Genomic DNA, 21059 nt, shown 5'->3' on the forward strand with positions numbered 1-21059 from the left:
TTTCTTCACACCTACAAGATATTGCTAGCTGAAATAAGGCAAGAAGTTGCTAAAAAAACCTGTAATCCACGCCCCTCAGCAGAGATAACTTAAAAATATACCATCGGTAGGAAAATATCACATGTAGGGTCTCACAGAAAGAAAACCTGACATTGATATAACAAAAAACCTCTGCAAAGACTCGAACAACACAACCAGTGATGTTACACTGCAAAACGCACATCATACTATAGTTTTGAATCAAATCACAAACCAGGAGAAGTTTTTGCACGGGAACCACTCCTCTACCAAGACAAAAGAAGGAAACAGGGCTAAGGGTCGGTACGACCCTGTCTATCCATAAACCTATGCAAAGCAGCGTCTGCTGGGGTACCAAACAAATTAACGCCATCAAACTGCTTGTCAATTAAAACTGACTGGACTGCCTCTGGAAATCCAGTAGTATGATGCCATGCTCGCTGGCATAATGTCACAGAAAACGCGATGGTTCGACCAATCGAATCAGTGGTGTCCATTCCACATCCATGTGATTAGCCTTGCCGCCCATCCGAAATCAATTGACTTGATTCGCCCCTATTAGCCTCTGGAAACAATAGCAATAGTTGTGCCAACGAATCTAATAAGGCATCAGAAAAACATCCTAGGACGCAAGTTGAATTAACGTAGCGTAACGCTTCACTGGTGGATGAAAACATATGTTTTCTACAAGAGTCTTGATTTCAGGAATCTTAGTCAGCTGGAGTATGAGAAAGACTATCGAAATCATGCAAAGCTTTAGCGGCCTGAACAACAAAACTGTGGTGTGTAGGTTGGCGAAGACAACAACCAGGATCACTGGGGCAGGGCGGTGTTTGCGCAATAGCATGGTCCACCAGTATAGGGCTTAGCCCATGTCCAAAGTAAAATATCATATAGTGCCTCACAAAAGGGTAGCACTGGTTCAATCTCTGACTGAACCGATAAAGAACCTCAATGAGAGAGTCAAATGTAAAACATCCGCCACCCTTCTTAGCGCATCTGCCAAGGAATACCTGGCTTCCAACGCAAGGCCAGGAGGAGATAGAAGGCTAGAAGCAAGAGAAGACTCTAGCTTTTTAAAAGTAGTCGAAAACATTGAGAAATACAAGAAATTAATTTATCTTTGTAAATAATTAGATTCTCCTTATGAATTGTACCCTCCCCACAGTTTTAATTTATCAAAAGTTCAGAAATTTAATATAATGAAATTTTTGCTGTGTAATGTATTTTTATGAGGATTTTTTATTCTTCGAAATAAAGATTACTGAACTGAACTGACTCTAGCCCACTTGCTTTGTCTAACTTCGAAATCCAGCTATCCATCATAGGGGGTGGATTCTCAGGTTGCACCAAAGAAACTTCTTCCTCATCTCCTTCCATCACCTCCAAAGAACCCTGAATTACTGGGTCCCCAAACAACGCCGACACAGCACCGTAGCAACATTGGGATCAGAAAATGGAAAGGCGCTGTGGACAGAATTAGTTGAGTGGATGTTGACGCCTCAATTCTCTCTGCATGGTCATGAATCAACTAGTTCGGAGCCTTCCGGTGCCACCAGAACGCTTTCTTGCAGAACAACTGATGTCGCCCCGGAGTCAGTCTGTGCCACAACAGGCTGCGCATCGGCATCCCTCAGTCTGCGCCACAGGTTTGAGTGCCACAGCAGGCTGTGCACCGGCATCCCTCAGGGTCTGACCGCAACCAGAGGACGATCCGTCAGCGAAGATGCAGTAACTGTACCCATCACCTCCTTGGGCCCCGGAAGCGTTCCAGAGGAAGGTGAGGTCCAAAGATGACATGGAGAGCATCATAATACTCTTCTCTTTGCCCAAGTCGCTCCGGCTCCAGGGTATGAAGGGAGGCGCGTGAGCGACTTGCACGGAGTCCTCAGCACAATGGCATGAGTAGCTGCCTAAAACCACGGCGTCAGACTATGAAGCCCTGGAAAGCCGCAATTTCAATCATCTACAGCGACGCTCACTGTGAGACATGGATGGGGACTTGGACCACTGCCATTGTTCATAGGATGTAATGAGAGACTCACAGGAATGGCTTCTCAAGCGGCTCTGCATCTGAACCGCAGACTGCGAATTCGGACGTTTAGGAGTCCCAGACAATTGCGACATCAGGAGATTCATTTGTCGCTCCTACGGCCCCTGCGGTTTCAGCCATTGGCAGACATCACACTCTTCGGCGCAGTGGTGCTCACCCAAGCACCACATGCAGATAGAATGAGGATCCGTACCAGATATCTGCTGAGCGCAAGACCCACAGTATTTTAATCCAGAAGGCATAGAAAGCTCTAGACACTGGTTCAAATGAAAAAATCGTCACAGGAGGGCCGAAAAACAGCCAGAGACGCACTTCTCCACAGCCGCGTTACAAAGCGGAAAAGGAGAAACTGATGTCCCCTCGCCAGAAGGAACTTATTTGGCTCCATTGAAGTTATTGACTGGAGTTGACGTCATCACAGAGCCCGATACAACGCCGCTCCTCGGCGCGCAGAGGTGCTGCTGAAACATGTCTGGGTCCAGTCTAACACCTGGGTAGAATTTAAAAGTTAAGGAATCTGCGGCTAGTTGTCTCTTTCAGATAGATAGTTACCGCAGGTAAGTAACTTTTTCTTCTGATGGATACCTCTACCTGCAGACTCCTCACCTCTAGAACAGATTTCAGAGTAATTAACCATCCCTGAAGAATGGCTGATGAATGGTTAGAGGTGGAAATCCCCATGCACCTCGGAATCCGGGCAGCAACGCTTGGTGAAAGTGTGCAGGGATGCCAACGTCGTTCGCTTGCAGATCTATGCAATGGGGACGCCTCTGACAATGGTGGAAGTCTCTAGTGGAATGAGCCCCGATTCCGGAGCTTCTTTCTTAGCAATGGCATACAGTTTCTGATGCGAAGAATGATCCATTTCGAGAGTGTCCTTCTTAGCACTGCTGCATACAAGGTAGAGCTGGTCATCAAGACTTATTTCCTTGGTGTGGTACACAGTGAAGTAGACTGCATACTTAGAATCCAACTGATGCAAACATTCCTCCTCCTTCGAGGGATGGATCTTAAAGCTTAAGAGGGTAGTGGAATCATCGAGGTGGTAAGGAGTCACCACTTTTGGCAGGAAAGTAGCCCTGGCTTGCAACACCAATTGGTCAGGAAGAAAGAGGTAAAAGGAGAACAGAAATTGAGAGCTTGCAACTTGTTCAACGGAGGAGATAGACACCAAAACACATTTCTGAGAGTCAACATCCTCAAGGGACGACTATGTAGGAGCTCAACTAGAGTCCCCATTAGAAAAGTCAAGACTAATTTAAAGTCCCACTGAGGCACAACAAAGGGGGATGGAGGATACAAATTTGTCCACCCCTTCAGAAGAAGTGTGACAATGGGAGACTTGAAAAGGCACGGCTGCTCTGGCAGACAAAGGAATTTATACAAAGCTTCTAAGTACTCCTTGACAGAGCACAACCCATTTTAGCAAGAGAAAGTATACTGCAGGACCTGTGACATTTTGGCCTCCAAGAGGTCCACATTAATGTCTTCACAACTTGTAATAAAGTTGCCCCATCTGCCTGATAAAACCAACTTGGTGGATGTTCGACACGCTGACAAGATGACATCTACCACCTCCAGTGGAAGTTGAAATGAGCTCAGATTTCCCTGCTCAATCTCCAAGCATGTAGGCGGAGGCCTCAGATGTTGTAGTGGAGGACCATTGCTCTTCACTGGGCGAGATGGGCCGACCTGAAGGGAAAACAAACAGAGAAGTGCAGAAGGTCCGCATACCACACCATTCTTGACCAATCCGGAATGATGAGAATGACTTGAGCCCAGTCTTGGTGAATCTTCCTCTGAAACACAGGAACCAAGGGTATGGGGGTGAGAGCGTATTTCAGCTGAAAGTTCCACTTCAACTGAAACATGTCCCCAAGGCTCCTTTCAAAGGATACTGGATGGCGAAGAACTGCCGCAATTGAGCATTTTCCAAGTAGGTGAACAAGTCGACGTGAGGAGTGCCCCACTGGGCTATGATGTCCTGGACTACCTCAAGAGGTGCTGGGACTGGTTTGTCAACCCTTGGCCTTGATGCTGGTCTGACATTCTGATGCACAAATAAGTTATTGTACTTCCGTTAGATGGGGAGATGAAATTGATGTCTACTCAGCACTGAGTGGGTTCTCCGTTGTTTTTCCTTGGAGTAAGGCTCGCCACTCACTGACTGGTGGATGTGCTTCATATCAAGTGCTACATGCAGAACAAGGGAAATGATCTCAGCTCAGCTGGAAAAGGGGATCCTACCTGGTCAGGTTAGGACTGTTAAAGAGACAGTCAATGAAAAGCGCTATGAGACTGGCTTGGCCATTCTGGGCAGTGGCAACTTGCAACCTCAACATTCATACAAGCGTACTCTACTAAAAGTACAACAGTGTCACTAGAAACAGAGAGGGATCATATCATAAGTCCACTCTGCTCCGATGCTTGCCAGCCTTTCTCTGGACTGTGACTACTTTAACTGAACAAGTTGCTGAGTACAAGAGAAACAATTACTTTTCTACTAGGGTTACTCACACCACCTGCATAGTGTGGTTGAGCCATTCTCATGTTACCATGGTGCTCAAATACCACAGCATTGAACTTGTATTCAGCTCTTGACTCTTCTTCCTCATGATGAAATCCAATGCTGTCTGTAAGATCAATGCACCCTAACTGTATGCAAGCCAGGTGGTTCCACGCGGACCTCGCACTGATGGTAGTACATGCCATACACTAAAAAAAATGTGTCTACAGGAGTCCTGCTGAAAAGGTAAAATAAACAATAATATTTATTCATTGTATATTGACCCAAACTAGTCCTAGTTGAAAAACGTTTTTCCTAAAGATCATGAAGGTTCGTTCTGTTTTGATTTCCAGTGGAAGGGCAGGCCACTTCCTTGTGACAATTGCAGAATTCATTTCCAGCACATTTGAGCTTCTTAGGATTGTACAGTCCCAAGATGGTGCATCTGAGGGGCGAGCAGAGTTTTGTCTACTCAGTGTCTCCTGGGAGCAAAGTGGCCCTAAATTCCCAAGGCATTTATTATTTAATCATAAAGTTACTCACATTTGGGATCTATCTTTGTGATGAACATCAATGTTCCTGCAAATGCATCACCTCAGAAAGGTCCTCCAAACACCAGACTGAATTCAGAAAATGTCAAATAGCGCGCCCATGCCATGGTTTCAAGCAGTCTCAAACACCTCCTTGGATATGATGTTATGGAGCCAAGAGGTGCTTTTATGTCAGTTCTCATACAATCACCCCCCCCCCCCCCCCCCCTCGGACCTTTGAGGCAGAGAAGAGGATGACAAACTTAAAGGAAAGCAGTGCACAAAACCAACTAGTTACCTTACTGGTATCACGTGGAGTAGTGTGGCTCACTGGTTAGAGGCGGCAGACCCGGGAGCAGAAGTCGGCCCGGGACCAGGGTTCAATTCCCGACGCGGCAGGGTCGTGGACTTGGGTCAGCGGACTCGATAATTCTCGCTTCGGTGTTTACTCTAATCAGGGGTTCCACTCGGCAACTCTGGGCATTAGCTTGCCTAATCTCCACAACGGCCCCATCAACTCTGGGGATGCCTGGCTCCACCTTGGGGACTCCCAGCAGGGACATCCCACAGGGAAAAGCCAGGACGGGTTCCCCAGAGTTATACAGCGCCAGGAGACCTACGGACGGGTAGCAGTGCGCTTTACAAGCTCAAATACATTTACATTTACATCCACTCCCGAGCAGGTAGGCAAGTGTAGACAAGAGTGTTCACCAGAAAGATTGTTCCCAAAGTTCAGTAACCCTTTTCTTCTCATGGATACTTACCTGCAAATTCCTCACCTAATGAATCAATACCTATGCACCAACTCGGGAGGTTGGGACTGAGACAAGAAATGGCCAAACTGTACAACACCACAGCGTTGACTTTAAATCATCCAACCCCTAGGCACTGATAGAATGGAAGCCACCCTGAAAGAAACAATGAGGGTCATGATAGAATGATAGCATTAAGGACAAAATTATCACCAAAAAAGGCAGGATCTTAACAAACAAGTTACTTATCTTTCATAACGCTCTTTCTGGTAGAGATTCAATCCAGCCTCACATCCCTCACCTTTTGAATATTTCCTAGGCGTCAGACTCAATCTGAAAACTTATTTCGTAGTACCTGTGGTTGCCTGAAAGTGGCGCAGTTCGGCTCTGCACTGAAGCCGTTCCACTCTGAAAGTGATGTGTGGAGCCTATAAAGGCGCCACTTCTGCACGCTGACATTTTTTGCCACCTTTATTAAATTGTTACGCAATCTATAAAATGTATCAAACTTCCCACATTTTTACCACAATTACAGTCAATAGTGGCCATCTTAATTTCAAAATGTCCAAGGTGACCATGCTTTAAAAGTTGCTCACTGTGAAAGGATACATGGATGGTAATCTGTTTTCTCACCAAGAAAATTCACAAACTGTGTTCCATTGTAGTAGTAGCCCTCTGGCAGTGGATCCAAATGGCGCTTCACCTGGTACAATTGTGAAAAAATAGAAGTACTGATGAATTATACATAAAAGCATACATCTGCACAACTATGATTTGTATGATACAACACACACACACCTACATATATGTCTATATTTAAATATATCTACATATACGTCTACACATACATTATGGAAAATGTTACTCATCCTGTAACCAGCTGTTTGTAGCGTGTAATGCTGTTGAGTCACATGCTCTGCCTTTTACCGCCACCTAGTGTTCAAACCAGATGTTTGTAACAAAATCTGTTGTGACTCAACCCTTGCACCATAATGGACCAGCACACTGGTTCCACCTCAGATTGTTTTCCGCTGTCAGTGGGCGAGTAGTGTGAGGGAGAACCGTGTGGAAGACAGAGTGTGTAAAGAGGGAACAGAGAAAAGATTTGAGATCATCACTGGGTTCCCATGACGAGGGTGGGCGAAGATGAATCTTCAGGACTACACACTACAAGCAGATGGTTAATGGGTAAGTAACATTTTTTGGTGGTAGCGTGCGAGTCTGTGGATGCACATTCTTGGATAAACTGTAAAGCAATTCTTCCCCAAAGCAGTGGCTAGCGAGCAGATGATACAGATTCCTGAAGCAGTGCTCAGAGGACAGCTTAGCCAACTCAAGCCTTTTAAGTGCCAGAACATCTACACAGTAATGCTTGTCGCAGGTGGGTAACGTTGATCAAGTGGCAGCTTTGCAGGAACCTGCTGAAGGGATATTTCCCAGAAAAGTGAAGGTTGCATTTTTTTTTTTTGCATGTGGAGTGGGATCTAGGGCACAGAGGGAGTAAGCGCTTGGACATAGCATAGTAGGTCTGGATGTAATGGACTCTCCATCTTGCAATGTCTGCTTTAGAGACAGTGACCCCTGTGCGGTATGGCAAAGGCTACAAAGAGTGGATTGGCCTTCTTAAATGACTTAGTTACATTAATGTAGTAGTACATACTCAGATTCTTACCATCTAGAGTCGGAGGGACCCTTTCTGCCACAGACTCTGGGTGCGGGAAGAAAACGGGCAGGCCCATTGGTCTGGTTCATGTAAGGTAAGATGTTGGGCAGAAATTTGGGGTCCGTACGAAGGAATAGCCTAGCTTTTTGAACCTGGGTAAATGCAACTAGGAAAGCTACCTTCCAAGATGTACTGATGCTTACACTGAGTGTCTGTGCTCAGGGGAAGGGCCCACATTAAGGTTCCACACAGACGGAGGAATTATCATAGGTATTACCCTCTCAAGACCCTCTGGGCTTTGAAAAGAGAGGAGTGGTGTCTATTTTGTTAGAACACTGCAAATGCGGTTACGTGTAGGCGTATGGAAGAGTAGGCAATGCCTGCCCTGTCTAGTTGTAGAAGGTAATAGACAATCGCTTAACTATACAGAGGTTTAAATGTTTGGAGATACAGAACTGCATAATTCTTTTCCATGTAGCTGCATAATGGGCATGAGTAATGGGCTTTCACACCTCTCACAGAATAATCAAGCAATCTTCTGGAAGTTTGAGATTGTCAAACTTTGGGTACTCAAGTGCCAGATCTCGAGGTTCAGCTACCTGGGATCCGGGTGACTGAGCTTGCCTTGAAGCGGCGTGCAAAGGTTTGACCTCAATGAAGGTTCTCATGGAGAATGAATGACATTTCTAGGAGCACTGAATACCTGGGCTATCTGCTAAATTTGGTGCCAATTGGATGAGGGTCATGGTCAGCTTACTCACTACATGTGGGATGAGGGAGAGAGGCAAAAAGTGTCAGCAAGTAGAGTGGTCAACAGTTTGATGCTAGGATCCTCCACCATTGAAAGAACTGAGGACTTGTAGAGGCAGCCTGCCGAGCAGGTCCAAAAAGTCGTTTTCCAAACTGGGCATTTTGCCCAGTGCCAAATGTCTCAAGCTAGTGTAGAGAGATGAATGTAATCCATTGCTGTCATGCTGTCTATCCTTATCAGTACGGTTCGCCCAGGATGCGTTTGAGGAATGCTCTGAGGGCTAGAATGATGGCTAACAGTTCCAAGTAGTTTATGTGATGCCAAGGTTCACCCCACCAGAGGCACATCGGTGGTCATGGTCACATTCTGAAGGTGGTCCGAATGTGCCAAGCAGCAGGGTGTTGCTGTTCTACCAAAACAGAGATTGCAGAGCCCTGGTTACTACTAACACTAGATCCTCCCGATGCCTTTCTGAATTTGCCCACTGTATTCTCGAGAGACACAAGGAACAAGAAACGAGACAAAAACATCCTGTCAAAGAGCGTAGAATACACTCACAAAAACATAGCCATCCACCGGAAGGCGAGTGCAGAAGGCCAAGCCAAAAAGGTCCTCGCAGAACGGGGAGGAAGGGCGGGTCGTGAAGGAATCTGCGGCTAGAATCGTCTCTACCAGATACATCGTTACCAAAGGTAAGTAACTCGTACATCTGGTAGAGACAACTAGCCGCAGATTCCTTAACGTAGAATAAATACCATAGCCATTCCCACAGGGAAAGAGGGTCGGCAAAAGGACCCCACCAGCTTGAACATAATAGAAGGTACCTCAGGGGACCAGTCCAACGGACAGGGCGAGGAGCCCCGCTCCCCAGGCAAGAGGGACCCCACAAGCAGAACACCCCTGACTAAGAGGGGTGTGGGAAGAAGAAAGGAGAACGAGAAGCCCGTTCACACTCAACAGAGGAAGCAAGGCCAGGGGAGGCCGAAGCACCCCGCGCCCCTACAAGGCAACCGAACCTCCAGCCAATTCCAGGTAAGGAAGAGGAAGAAGAAGAAGAAGCCTAGAGGGCCCAAGAAAACGAGGGAAAATGAAAGCGAGCCCACCATAGTCGGACATCAACAGACCAGACAGAGCAGTGCCGGCAGCAATAAGCAGCCGGAAACAGGAAGAAGAGCCTGGGGGCCCCGGGAAGACTGGGCAGACTATGTCTGAAAAAGGGAAAACATGAAACCATCTCAGCCTCCAGGACAGGAGGTGGAAGGCGAGGAAATACCCTGACACACCACCACGAGGGGTCCGCGCACACGACCTAAAGCACAAGTTACTTACCTTCGGTAACGATATATCTGTAAGAAACATTAGTTAGTTAGATTCCTTACCTTAGAATATCCCCAGGAGTCAGACTGGACCCGGAAAGTTTTCGTCAGCAGTACCCCTGGCCGGCGGAAGGCGTCGTCTGCGGCTCCGCGTCCGTCGTCGGCGTTTTGATCACCGGGATGACGTCGGCGGAGTACTTAGACGCCGACCTAGCGCGCTGACATCAGTTCTGTACATAGATTTCCGCGCCAGGAACGCAGAGCCATTCAAGAAACAGATACTGGTGCCATGAAACTAGGGCCCTCAAAGAGAGATACCTTAACCCTAGATATCGGTTCGCAGTACTGGGAGGCTGGGTGGTGCGGTAAGGAATCTAACTAATGTTTTTTACAGATATATCGTTACCGAAGATAAGTAACTTGTGCTTCTGAAAGAAAGACGTTAGTTAGATTCCTTACCTTAGAATAGATACCCCAGCAATACCAGCCCCGGTGGTGGGTCTGCGAACCAAGATCACACCAGGCCGGCCAAAGAAGCCATCTCTCCGGGCTTGGCTGTCCAGGCAGTAGTGCTTAGCAAACGTGTGCTGTGAGGCCCACGTAGCTGCCTGACAAATGTCCTGTAAAGCGACTCCCAGTCCAAAAGCAGTAGTAGCTGCCTTGGCTCGAGTGGAATGGGTGAACAGCCCCACAGGAGGATCCTTTTTAGCCAAGGAATAACAAACCTTGATGCACAAAACGACCCACCGAGAGATGGTCCGCTTGTGCACCGCCCTTTCCTTCTTAGCACCCACGTAGCCAACAAAGAGTTGGTCATCCTCCCGGACCTGTCGTGTGCGGTCAAGGTAGAAAGAGAGCGAACGTTTTGGGTCCATACGGTGGAGCATCTCTTCCTCTTTCGAGGGATGCGGAGGCGGAAAGAAGGTGGGCAAGGCGATGGACTGCCCGATTTGAAAGGCAGTAACCACCTTGGGCAGGAAAGAAGGACGAGTCCTTAGAACAACCTTCTCTGGATGGACAGAAAGTAAAGGAGGTTTAGAGGAAAGTGCCTGGAGCTCACTCACACTTCTGGCAGGGGGGATAGCAACCAGGAAAGCAGTTTTAAGCATCAGAAGACGAAGAGGACAATTGTGAAGTGGCTCAAAGGAGTGGACATCAAATAAGTAAGAACCAAGCTCAAGTCCCACTGAGGCATCACGAAAGGAACAGGAGGGAACATGTGCCTGATGCCTTTCAAGAACCTATTTACAACAGGGGACTTGAAAAGAGAAGGCTGATCAGGAAGCCTTAAGAAGGCTGAAATGGCCGAGAGATAGCCCTTGATAGTGCCCAGAGCAGAGCCCTTCTGGGCAAAAGAAAGAAGAAAGAGGAGAACCTCTGAAAGAGGGGCAGAGAGTGGATCCACAGCCTTTGCTGTGCACCATGCCACAAATTTGTTCCACATGCAGGCGTATACCGTTTTTGTGGACGGACGCCTGGCTGCCAGAATGACATCACAGACTTCAGGAGGCAAGTCAAATGGCATCAACTGTCGCCGCTCGAAATCCACGCATGGAGGAGGAGACTAAACAGATTCGGGTAGAGGACAGTCCCCTCCTGCTGTGACAGAAGGTCCGCCGGAAGAGGCAGACAAATCGGGGGATTTACTAACCTACTGAGTAGCTTGGGATACCAGTACCTTCGTGCCCAGTCCGGAGCCACAAGGATGACTTGGGCCCGGTCGCGCTTGATCTTCTTCAGCACTCTGGGCAGAAGTGGTTTAGGCCGAAAGGCGTACAACAGACAGCAGCTCCACTCGCGTCGAAAAGCGTCTTTGAGAGAGTGCCGCATTGGAAATTCCAAAGCGCAGAACTGATGACATTGCGCGTTCTCTTCGGTGGCGAATAGATCTAACTAAGGCTCTCCCCACTGCTGAAAGAGACTTTGCACCACGTCCGAGTTCAGATGCCACTCATGATCCATCATGCACGGACGTCTGAGTTCGTCCACCCTGGCGTCCAGTGAACCTGCCAGGTGTTAAACCACCAAAGTTATGCCCTGGCGTTCCAGCCATGTCTAGAGGTGCAGAGCCTCCTAACAGAGGGTTCACGACCCCACCCCGCCCTGTTTGTTGCAATAGCACATGGCGGTGGTGTTGTCTGAACACCTGCACTACACTTTCCAGGACGGAGGGAAGGAATGCCTTCAGTGCAAGTCGGATCGCTCAAAGCTCCAGAAGGTTGATATGGAGCCGGGACTCCGCCGGAGACCAGACGACTCTGATCTCCGCCTCTCCCATGAGGCCCCTCCATTTCAGGAGGGACGCATCCGTCACCACTGTGTGCTCCAGTTGGGGAAGGGAGGGAAATCTGCCACTGACCCAATCGCGGTCCGTGAACCACCACTGCAACTGACTCGCAGTGCCCTCTGAGATCAGAATGTGGTCGGACAGGTTGCCCTGTTGCTGTGTCCACTGGAACTTCAGGTCTCACTGCAGAGCCTGCATCCGCCACCTGGCGTGATGTACCAGCAGGATGCAGGAGGCCATCAGTCCCAGGAGCCGCAGCGTCAACCTGACCGAATCTCGGGATAAAGGCCGAAAGATCGGAATCAGAGCCTGAATATCCCAAACCCGAAACTGCGCCGTCTCCAGAAACGCTCCTATGAAGAGGAGCCTTTGGGAGGGACTCAGGTGTGACTTTGGCACGTTGATGGAGAACCCCAGCAAGTGCAGGAGATCGTCCGTAGTCTGGAGGTGAGAGACGACTGTCTGGGGCGAGCACGCCTTCAACAACCAGTCGGTGAGATAGGGGAAGACTGCAACCCCTGATCTGCACAGATGAGCTGCGACCACCGCCATCACCTTCGTGAACACCCGAGGGGCACTGGTGAGGCTGAAGGGGAGCACAGCGAACAGCAGGACGGGGATATGGAAATAAGCTTCCTGCAAGTCCAACGCTACCATCCAGTCTCCAGGGTCCAGGGCAGCCAGGACCTGAGCTAACGTCAGCATCTTGAACTTCTCCTTCCGAAGGAAGCGATTGACGTCCCGGAAGTCCAAGATGGGGCGCGGGCCCCCCTTTTCCTTCTTGGGGACCAGAAAGTATTGGAAATAACAACCACTCCCGACTTCCTGACCGGGAACGCACTCAATGGCCCCCTTGGCCAGGCGGGCTGTGACTTCCTGACGGAGAAGAGCCAAATGATCCCCTACAGTCTGTGGTATCGAGGTGGCATGGCTGGAGGGGAGGACAGAAAGGGAGCGAGTAACCTTGGTGGAGGTGGTGACGGACCCTGTCACCCACCGGCGTGGGGTGCTCCCCGAAGCTTAGATTAGGAAGGCTTAGAAGCGGAAGCAGCGGAGGTGGAGGTGGACTGACCCGCTCTCTGGTTACCAGACCCGCCCCTGCGGAATCCACATCCGCGGCCGCGCTGAGGCTGGTTCTGCACAGGCTTTGTAGAGGAGCGTGCTTGGGTGCCTTTGCCCTGGCCACGAAAAGACCTCGGCTACCGAATACCACACCGTGTGGGAGTAAGCAGGCGGTGTTAACTGACCGCAACCCCAAGCTGGCTGAGGAGATCAACCTCTTGCCAAATTGGTCTAGCCCCTTAGAGTCCTTAGCCGGGGGAACCATGGGAAAGGCACTCTGCGACGTCGAGGCCTGAATGACCAGATCTTAGGTGTGGGGTGAGTGGTCAGAAGGCAGGATCACCAAGCGCTGGACAAGGACGCCTAGCGACGATTTTATCCACCGGTGTTCCCCGAGGCCAGCCGCAACCAAGTGCCCAAGAGGAATTCGGTGAGGGCCTCACCGAAAGGGAGCAGCGACTCCGACGACGTAGATGCTGTCTGGAGCACCTCCGTAAGGAGGTTGGTCTTAAGGGCCACCGTAGACAGGTCGAGATGGAGAGCATCCGCAGCCCGATGCAGCACCACAGTGTAGGAAGCGCCCTCCTCCACAGTAGGTGGAGGGGAGGCAAATCCCAGGCCAGAAGACACATCAGGTTCGCCTGCATCTTGAAGGTCGTCTACCCAATCCTGCTCGGAGTCACACTGCCGTGCAAGGGGGTCCTCGGAGTGGTCCCGGTCCTCGTACGGCTTGAGGTGAGGGAGCCGGCCGCGGCAGGAGGGCCGAAGCCGGAGAGGGGGCACGTGGCTTCAGGAACGGCGCCGAAAATGGAGCCGGCTGGGAGCCGTATCCCAATGCGGATCCCAGGTCGGAACGAAATGTTCCGAGAACTGGGGCAGGGGTGGGATAAACGGCCGGGGCCAGAGCCAGAGGCGCTGCACCTTGTGGCGCCGGTGGCGGTGCTGCTGGGCCAACAGGTTTTGGACACGGGACTGCGGGGCCCGCAGGCGAGCTGGCGGAAGCTCGAGGCCTAAAAAGGCGGTTCATGGCAGCAAGAAACTCTTGCATATGTTCGGGAGTCGCCGACTGACCCGGGTATGGCTGGTAGGCCGCCGGACTTCCAGGCTCTGGAGGAGCCGGAGGGGCGGAGCCCCTGTTCCCCTCGTACGCTACTGAGGAGCAACGGGGGAACTTCGGAGAGTGAACACGCGTCTTCGACTTCTTTTTATGGCGTCACTTAAAGGAATCTGAAGGCGAAGACTTAGAGCCCGAGGAGCGACGGCTTCGGTCCCGCGAACAGCCCCTAGACCCGGAGCGGCGGTGAGAGGAGTGCCGGACCTATAGCAACTTCAGGCACTGCGCCCGCAAGGACTTCGGGCCAAGGCTTGACAGTCTCGAAAGTCCCTGGAGTCACGACCCACAAGACTTTAAGCCAGGCTTCCCTACGTGCACCAGGAGATAAGAGGAGACAAAAAGTCTAAAAAAGTAGTAAAAAAATGACTGAAGTACGTGCTCAATCCGGATCTGCACTTTCGGTGCGGAAAAAGAAAGAACTGACATCAGCGCGCATGGGTGGCGCCTAAGCAGTCTCCGTGATGTAATCTCGACGCATATGACGCCAGCGACGGATGCGGAGCCGCACGACGCCACCTACTGACACGCAGGGGTACCGCTAAGCAAAACTTTCCGGATCCAGTCTGACGCCTGGAGATATTCTAAGGTAAGGAATATATCACTAACGTGTCTTTTTCAGATTTCCACAGTAGGTAGCTCGAGGTGTAGGGCTTCGGCCGCTCTACGCAACACCACTGCTTAAGACGTTCCCTTCTCCGTAGCCACGGTATGAGGAGACAACTTGCCAAGGTCTGGTGAGGTGTCCAGACCACTGGCATCCCCCAGTTCCTCTCTCAGTCAGGATTGTATTCCAGCTGAGCAGTGAGAGGGTCCTCAGACCCCTCCTAGTCTTCCTCACCCTCCTCTAGTCGCCAAACTGGCTGAAAAATCTCAGGGTGGAATGCAGGCACAAAAGTACCCATCGCGCCGGCTCCGTAGCCACATCGGGATGGAAGCTGGGGTCGACGTCGGCTGGAGGTCCAGCCGGCACCGCTGTGGACGTGGTGCCGGTTGACCTCGTAACACCTCCACCGGCACCGACCCGGATCCAGGCCTGCATCCAAAGAGGCCCTGGGAGGTGAGGCTGGAGCTGCCAGCGTCGAAGGCCTAGGGCCCCCAGCTAAGTCTGTGGGACCGAAGGCACACCAGTGGAGTCGGTCATGTCACATTTAACTTAAAAGATCCAGTCTGACGCCTGGGGATAATTCCTAGGTAAGGAATCTGCGGCTAGATGTCACCATAAGATGCGCATTGCAAAAAACATGTGCATGGGCTAAAGGTTGAGCAAATCTTCTCCTCACAGCATATCAAGACATGTCATTCTGAGACTAAGTGATGCAGGAGAAAAGAAAGTGTCAGGACTCGCTCTCCTCTGGCATCGCAATGGTTAATTAATAAGCTGCATTTTATCAGAGATACATTCTGTGTCCATTCTGTAAGATATGTGAGCACTGTGAATGGTAAATGTGCATTTTGCGCCAAATTCCAAAATCTAAGCATCTGTAAATTGCTGTGGGTTGACCCAAAACTTGATGACCATTTGACTCAATAAGTTGTTGAAGATGCCAGATCCAAACAATTCAATGGCGGAAGAGGGCTGACACAAAGGTATATCTAATGCAGGGTAAGGTTTAAGGCATTTGGGTAGGAAGTAGGGTGCTACTCTAGCAAGGGGCTTTATATACTGGTGGGCTTTAACCAAACACTGCCGAAGTGTTAGATAAGGAGATACTAAATTGGGCATGGAAAGTGAAGTACTTATAAGGGAACCATCATCTCTAATCTGTTCCCGAAGAAGGTTACTATTATGTTTAAAATAAACTGAAAATGGAATCACTATTGACACAAGTTTTACATTTTTATATATATTGTAAATGATTGTTAATTTTGTTAGAAACGTTGTTTGTTAAGCACTCATGTGCAAAGATACTGAGAATAAAATCATAACTCAAATCACATCACATAAATCATGAACAATGTTACGAAACTTACATGAATGTTTTTAATCTCCTGCAGGGATAGCCGTCCTCTTGTTCTAAGGGGTCTTCTCTGTGGCCTCTGTGTGAGAATTATCACATTAGTACAGACATTTCTATGCCATCATTAACCAGTGAGAATTAGGTTCCTTCTGAACAGTGACCCTCCTGTAAATTACTGGATTTAACGTACTAATTTGCGGGGAACATTTTTCTCTGCAGTGGATCACATCAAAGCACAGAGAATTTGAACATTAAACTTTCACAGTTTCAGTTATACTCTTATCCAACAGACAAATTATCCCACTGTACAGAAAAAAAAGGTTGACTGGGTTTGGGATACTCTTATTAATGAGCTAGTATGTGATAGTGAATTGCTGTGTAAAGCACAGTCCTTGTTAAAGAAGAATAAGTGACTTGTATGTCAAATTGTATGATGAATAAGCTCTCATCCGGTAGTCAATTCCCCATCAGGGCAGTAAATAGGCTACAGAGACGCCAACCGCATGTTCACAGGTGTGAGAAAACAGGGTGTATTATGTGGTGAGGTTGTGAAAGCTCACCATGTTATACACTTACCGTAGTAAAGTGGCCCTTGTTGAAATGGTCATGCTCACTTTTTGCCTGGTATTTGCTGCAATTTTGACAGAAGTGCACTGGGTTCCTGCTAACCAGGTCCCCAGTGTCATGTCTCTTTCCCTAAAACTGTACAATTATTCCCAAATTGGCCATACCTTTAGCACCCCTGTAAGTGCCTAGTAGATGATACTCCTCGTACCTAGGGCATGGGTACTAAAGAAGGCCCCTAAGGGCTACATACAGCGTGTATTGTGCCACCATAAGGGACCCCTCACCACACTCATGCAAACTACCATTGCCGGCGGAGTGACATGGTGAAGACAAAAGTGAAAACACAACATGCTACACTTCCTGTATGTGATGCCTGCAGACACTGCATGCAATATATGCAAGTCACCCCTTACAGCCCTAAGGCAGGGTGCATAATAATACCTGTGCAGACATATCGGCATGAGCAGATATGCCCCTATGATGTCTAAGTCAATTTGTAGACATTGCACGAGGAAAGGGAAGCCATCTTAAGTATATGTACTGGGCACTGGTGATTACGAGTTCCCCAGCTACAGGATGACTTGACTGAAACCAAAGATGTCTGTATCAAACATCTCGTATTAATAAAGCCACACTGATTCCAGTGATGGGTTTATTAGTACATGCACCCAGAGGGTACCTTAGAGGTACCCCTTGAAACCTCCAAGTCCGTAGAACGTCAATAAAGACTAGAGCACTTATTGAATCCCATTCTAGTATGGGACTGTCCCAATTGGTCTCTGGCCCTACACATGATGCAGGCCATTCTTCAGATGGCATCTTTTCAAATGATCCAATGGTGTCATGTTATTTACCATGGCACAGATTCATTTTCATTTACGTCCAACTCCATAGTTAGAAGTGTCCCTCGCTCAAAGAATAAGATTCTGAGGAGAAACTGGAAAGGGGTTTCGGCTAAAGCCCTGTCCACAACCTTTGATAGTAAGCCTATTGAAATCCAAGATGATGTAGATAAGGGTTCAGAAGCCCTTGCAGCGTACCTGGAGAAGGCTGCCAATGTGGTAGCTCCTATCAGGTAAGCCAAGCAAACAAGCCATTCCCCTTCTGGCCCCTGGTACAATGACTTAGCATTCTTAAGCAGGTCTGATGCAGACAGGAGCGAATTTAGAGGAAAAAGTTGGAGGAGTAAGAAAGTCATTTATAGGAACAGAATTAGGAATACAAATTAGCCCTTGCTGAGAAGTCTGCATATTGTACCCATAAGATTGAAACTGCTACTTCTGCTAAAGAACTCTTTAGGGTGGTACAACAGATCTCCACGCCTCTGACAGTTGGGAAACTCAAAGGCTCATAAAACGTTTGCCACCAGCTGGGCAATTTTTTCCAATGCAAAACTCTGGCCATATATGATCGATTTGAAGTAATTAAATCCAAAAGACTTCACTGGTTGCCACTCCCGGGTAGAGAGCAACAGCTGGACTTCTGAGAGTCTTCGGTGCCTAAAGACCAAGAGTGTAATCTGCTCTCAGTATTTCAACTTCTTACCCCGGAGATGGTGGAACAACAACTCCTTAACACAAAATCTAGCTCACTCCTGGAATCATGTTCACCAGCAATTTTGCATATGATGGCTGGCATGGTGGCTCACACTTTCACGGATCTGATGAATAAAGCCATTTTCTCTGGCTGCTATCGCTGCCGATAGAAGGAAACTTTGATTAGGCCCCTACTAAAAACAAAAACAATTTGTATAGCATGAATCTTAAAAATGACCGTCAGATTTCACGGCTCCCACTTCCAGCTAAGATCCTCGAGAAACACCTGAAAGGCCATTTGATGGAATTTGCAAAAGAGCAGGAATGGTGGACAACTCCCAGTTTGGCTTCAGAAAACATCATGGAACCGAAATGTCATTAATCTCAGCCAAGGACTGTATTAGGCGGTTAGTGGATGAGGGACAAGGCATGGTGTGGGTACTTTTAGACCTACCCATAGCGTTTGATACCATCTCTGCCTTGCTACTGATTGAATGCCTTCAAGATATGGGTATCACACAACAGGCCCTGGCTCTTCTGTCCTCTTTCCTCCTGGACATTTCACATAGGGTGCTGCTACAGCAGTTCTACTCACGTGTTTTCTCTATACCAAGTGGAGTGCAGCAGACCTCATTACTGAACCCTAAGCTTTTTAACCTGTAGGTCTCTCCACTTGCTGACATCATCCGGGCCTATTGGATGTATACAATTTCCTATGCTGATGACACACAGATCATTGTGTGGATGCCTAAGAACTCTGCCGCCACCGCTGATAACTTCTCACAATACATGTCGACAGTCGCCGACTGGATGGGAGGAATTTTTTAAGCTAAATAGTGATAAAAAGTAAATACTACTCTTAGGGATGCAAACATCATGCTGGAATTGTAACTAGTGTCAGGGTACCTTAGGCACCTGTCCAGTTCCAGTCGAGAAGGCAAAAAAAAAAACGGTGTCATTTGAGACTCCGAACTCGCACTTAATGGCCAGGCTAATCGCACTGTGGTGACCTGCATTTGGTTTATAAGGATACTTATGAAAATATTCTCTTTAATACTAGTTCCGGCGCGAAAGCGGGTTGCATAATCCCTGGTCATGTCCAGCAGAAACTTCAGGTGACACAAAATGGGCTCACCAGAGCAATCCTTGATATTTCGAGGTGCCAATCAGCTGCTGCTGAGCTGTGTGATCTCCATTCACTCCCCATCAGAAAAATCATTATGTTTAAAGCTATCTGTACTGTGCCCTACGACCTTTATCTCGCTAGTCCTGTTGGGATTAAAGAGATGTTTCAATGGTACACTCCAGCAGGAAACCTTCACTCGACACACCGTCATTTGGTCTCTGTGCATAGGACCCAAAAGAAACAAGCATTTACAATGCAATAGGTCTCGCAGCATTAAAGTTTGAGTTATTGGCATTGTGTATGACAATGCCAATAGTTATAACTTTTGCAAATGTGACACCTATAGCATTTGTAATGCAATATGTGTTGTATTTACGTGACTTAGATGTATTGATATTACAAATAACACTGGCTTTTAATTTTTTTTATTAATTCATACTTAAATGAAAGTTATTGTAGTTGTCTTGCCTTCTGATCTTATACCTGGGGTGATAGCTATGACGATGATGGGAGCTGAGTAGGTCAGAAGGAGGAGGATTAAAGAGTGGCAGCAGAAGGGAGGCAGAGTTGGGTTTGAGAGATTAAAAAAGGCGATCTAGCAGGGCCAGATTTGTATTGGAGGATCAACACATAATCTTCCCATCATTAAAAAAAATGAGAAGTCTGATTGAAAATCATCCTAGACCTTGTAAGCTTTCTGAATGTGAGAAAAGACGTTTCTGACCTTTGGAGAAGGGATGTAAAAGAAAATAGCACACGTTGCACTTTCGACTACTTTAAGGAAACGCCGGGAACTTTTCCCGAATGCCCTGATGCTGCGCTGTGTTATCTCAGGCAAAAAACGGAGAAGCTCGCCCCGTTTGGCGTTCCCTGTAACCGAAAGCCTATCTCAGCTTTAATAACTATCGGGGACTATCAGTCAGTCATTCAGATAGAATGTAAGTGGATCTGCTCTCATTAAAGTTCACCACTCACAAACATGCTGAGGGTGACTGTCAAAAATACTGTCTGGACCGTTTATGCTGAGTAAGCGGAAGCCCAAATCCTCTTTCGCAGACACTGTGTTCTCAATTGGCACACAACTAGCTTCAAGGAGATAGTGTAATCTGTAACCAGATTGTTCTATTTTAAAGCAGCATTGTGTCGGATGCGGAACCGGTGTCTCACAGGAGCCACGTGCACGGCGCATCTCGCTGCAGGATGCCGGGAGCGCGTGAGGACGCATGCTGCCACATTGTGAGGCGAGGCTGCTCGTGACTGCATCCCTTACAAATCTTCCAGAGGTATAGGCTGCGCTCACGGGTTGCGGGGCTATTTACGTGAAATGTGCGTGAAAACAGACAATCGGGGGCCTTCAGTCCATTCAGACAGGTTTAGGAGTAAGGGCATTTCAAATGTTATTTAAACAATGGTAAACAAGTCCCCGCCGGGCCGCCGCGCTGCCTGCGACGACCCGGAAGCGGTTGGGCAGCCGGCCAATCCCATCGCGGCCCCAACCGGAAGTCCCGCCCCATCACGGCGAGAGAGAGAGAGCTGCCCGAGGAGCCACGAAGGCTCCGCATTGAGTCCCGGTCCCGAGATGGGGGACCGGGTGAAGAGCGGCCGGGCGCATGGGGAAGGCGGGGCTCTCATGTGGTGAGAGAGCCCCGCAAAGCGCTACCGCCGCCCGAGAGGCAGAACCGCCGCCGAGCACCGCCAGAACAGGTGAGTGTGTTGAGTGAGAGGAGGGGTGAGTGGGGTGGGGGTGGGGTGTACGCGCGTGTGTCTGTTTGAGTGTGTCTGTGCGTGCGTCTGTCTGTCTGTGTGCGCGTGTGTCTGTTT

At 48.7% G+C, this 21059-nt stretch overlaps 1 protein-coding gene across 3 annotated transcripts in view; it reads right to left on the bottom strand.

Annotated features, from left to right (window-relative positions):
- Positions 1-21059, bottom strand: part of DNAAF9 (dynein axonemal assembly factor 9) — a 548844-nt gene that overhangs the window by 15172 nt on the left and 512613 nt on the right. For all 3 annotated transcript variants that reach the window (XM_078678718.1, XM_078678720.1, XM_078678719.1), the window contains exons 35-36: positions 16024-16089; positions 6469-6562 (exon numbers count right to left, since the gene is read on the bottom strand). In XM_078678718.1, coding sequence (XP_078534844.1) covers positions 6469-6562; positions 16024-16089 — 160 coding nt within the window. The remainder of the gene's footprint in view (positions 1-6468; positions 6563-16023; positions 16090-21059) is intronic.

The sequence above is a fragment of the Lissotriton helveticus genome, chromosome 2_2 (assembly GCF_964261635.1).
Source record: "Lissotriton helveticus chromosome 2_2, aLisHel1.1, whole genome shotgun sequence".
NCBI classification, from domain to species: domain Eukaryota; kingdom Metazoa; phylum Chordata; class Amphibia; order Caudata; family Salamandridae; genus Lissotriton; species Lissotriton helveticus.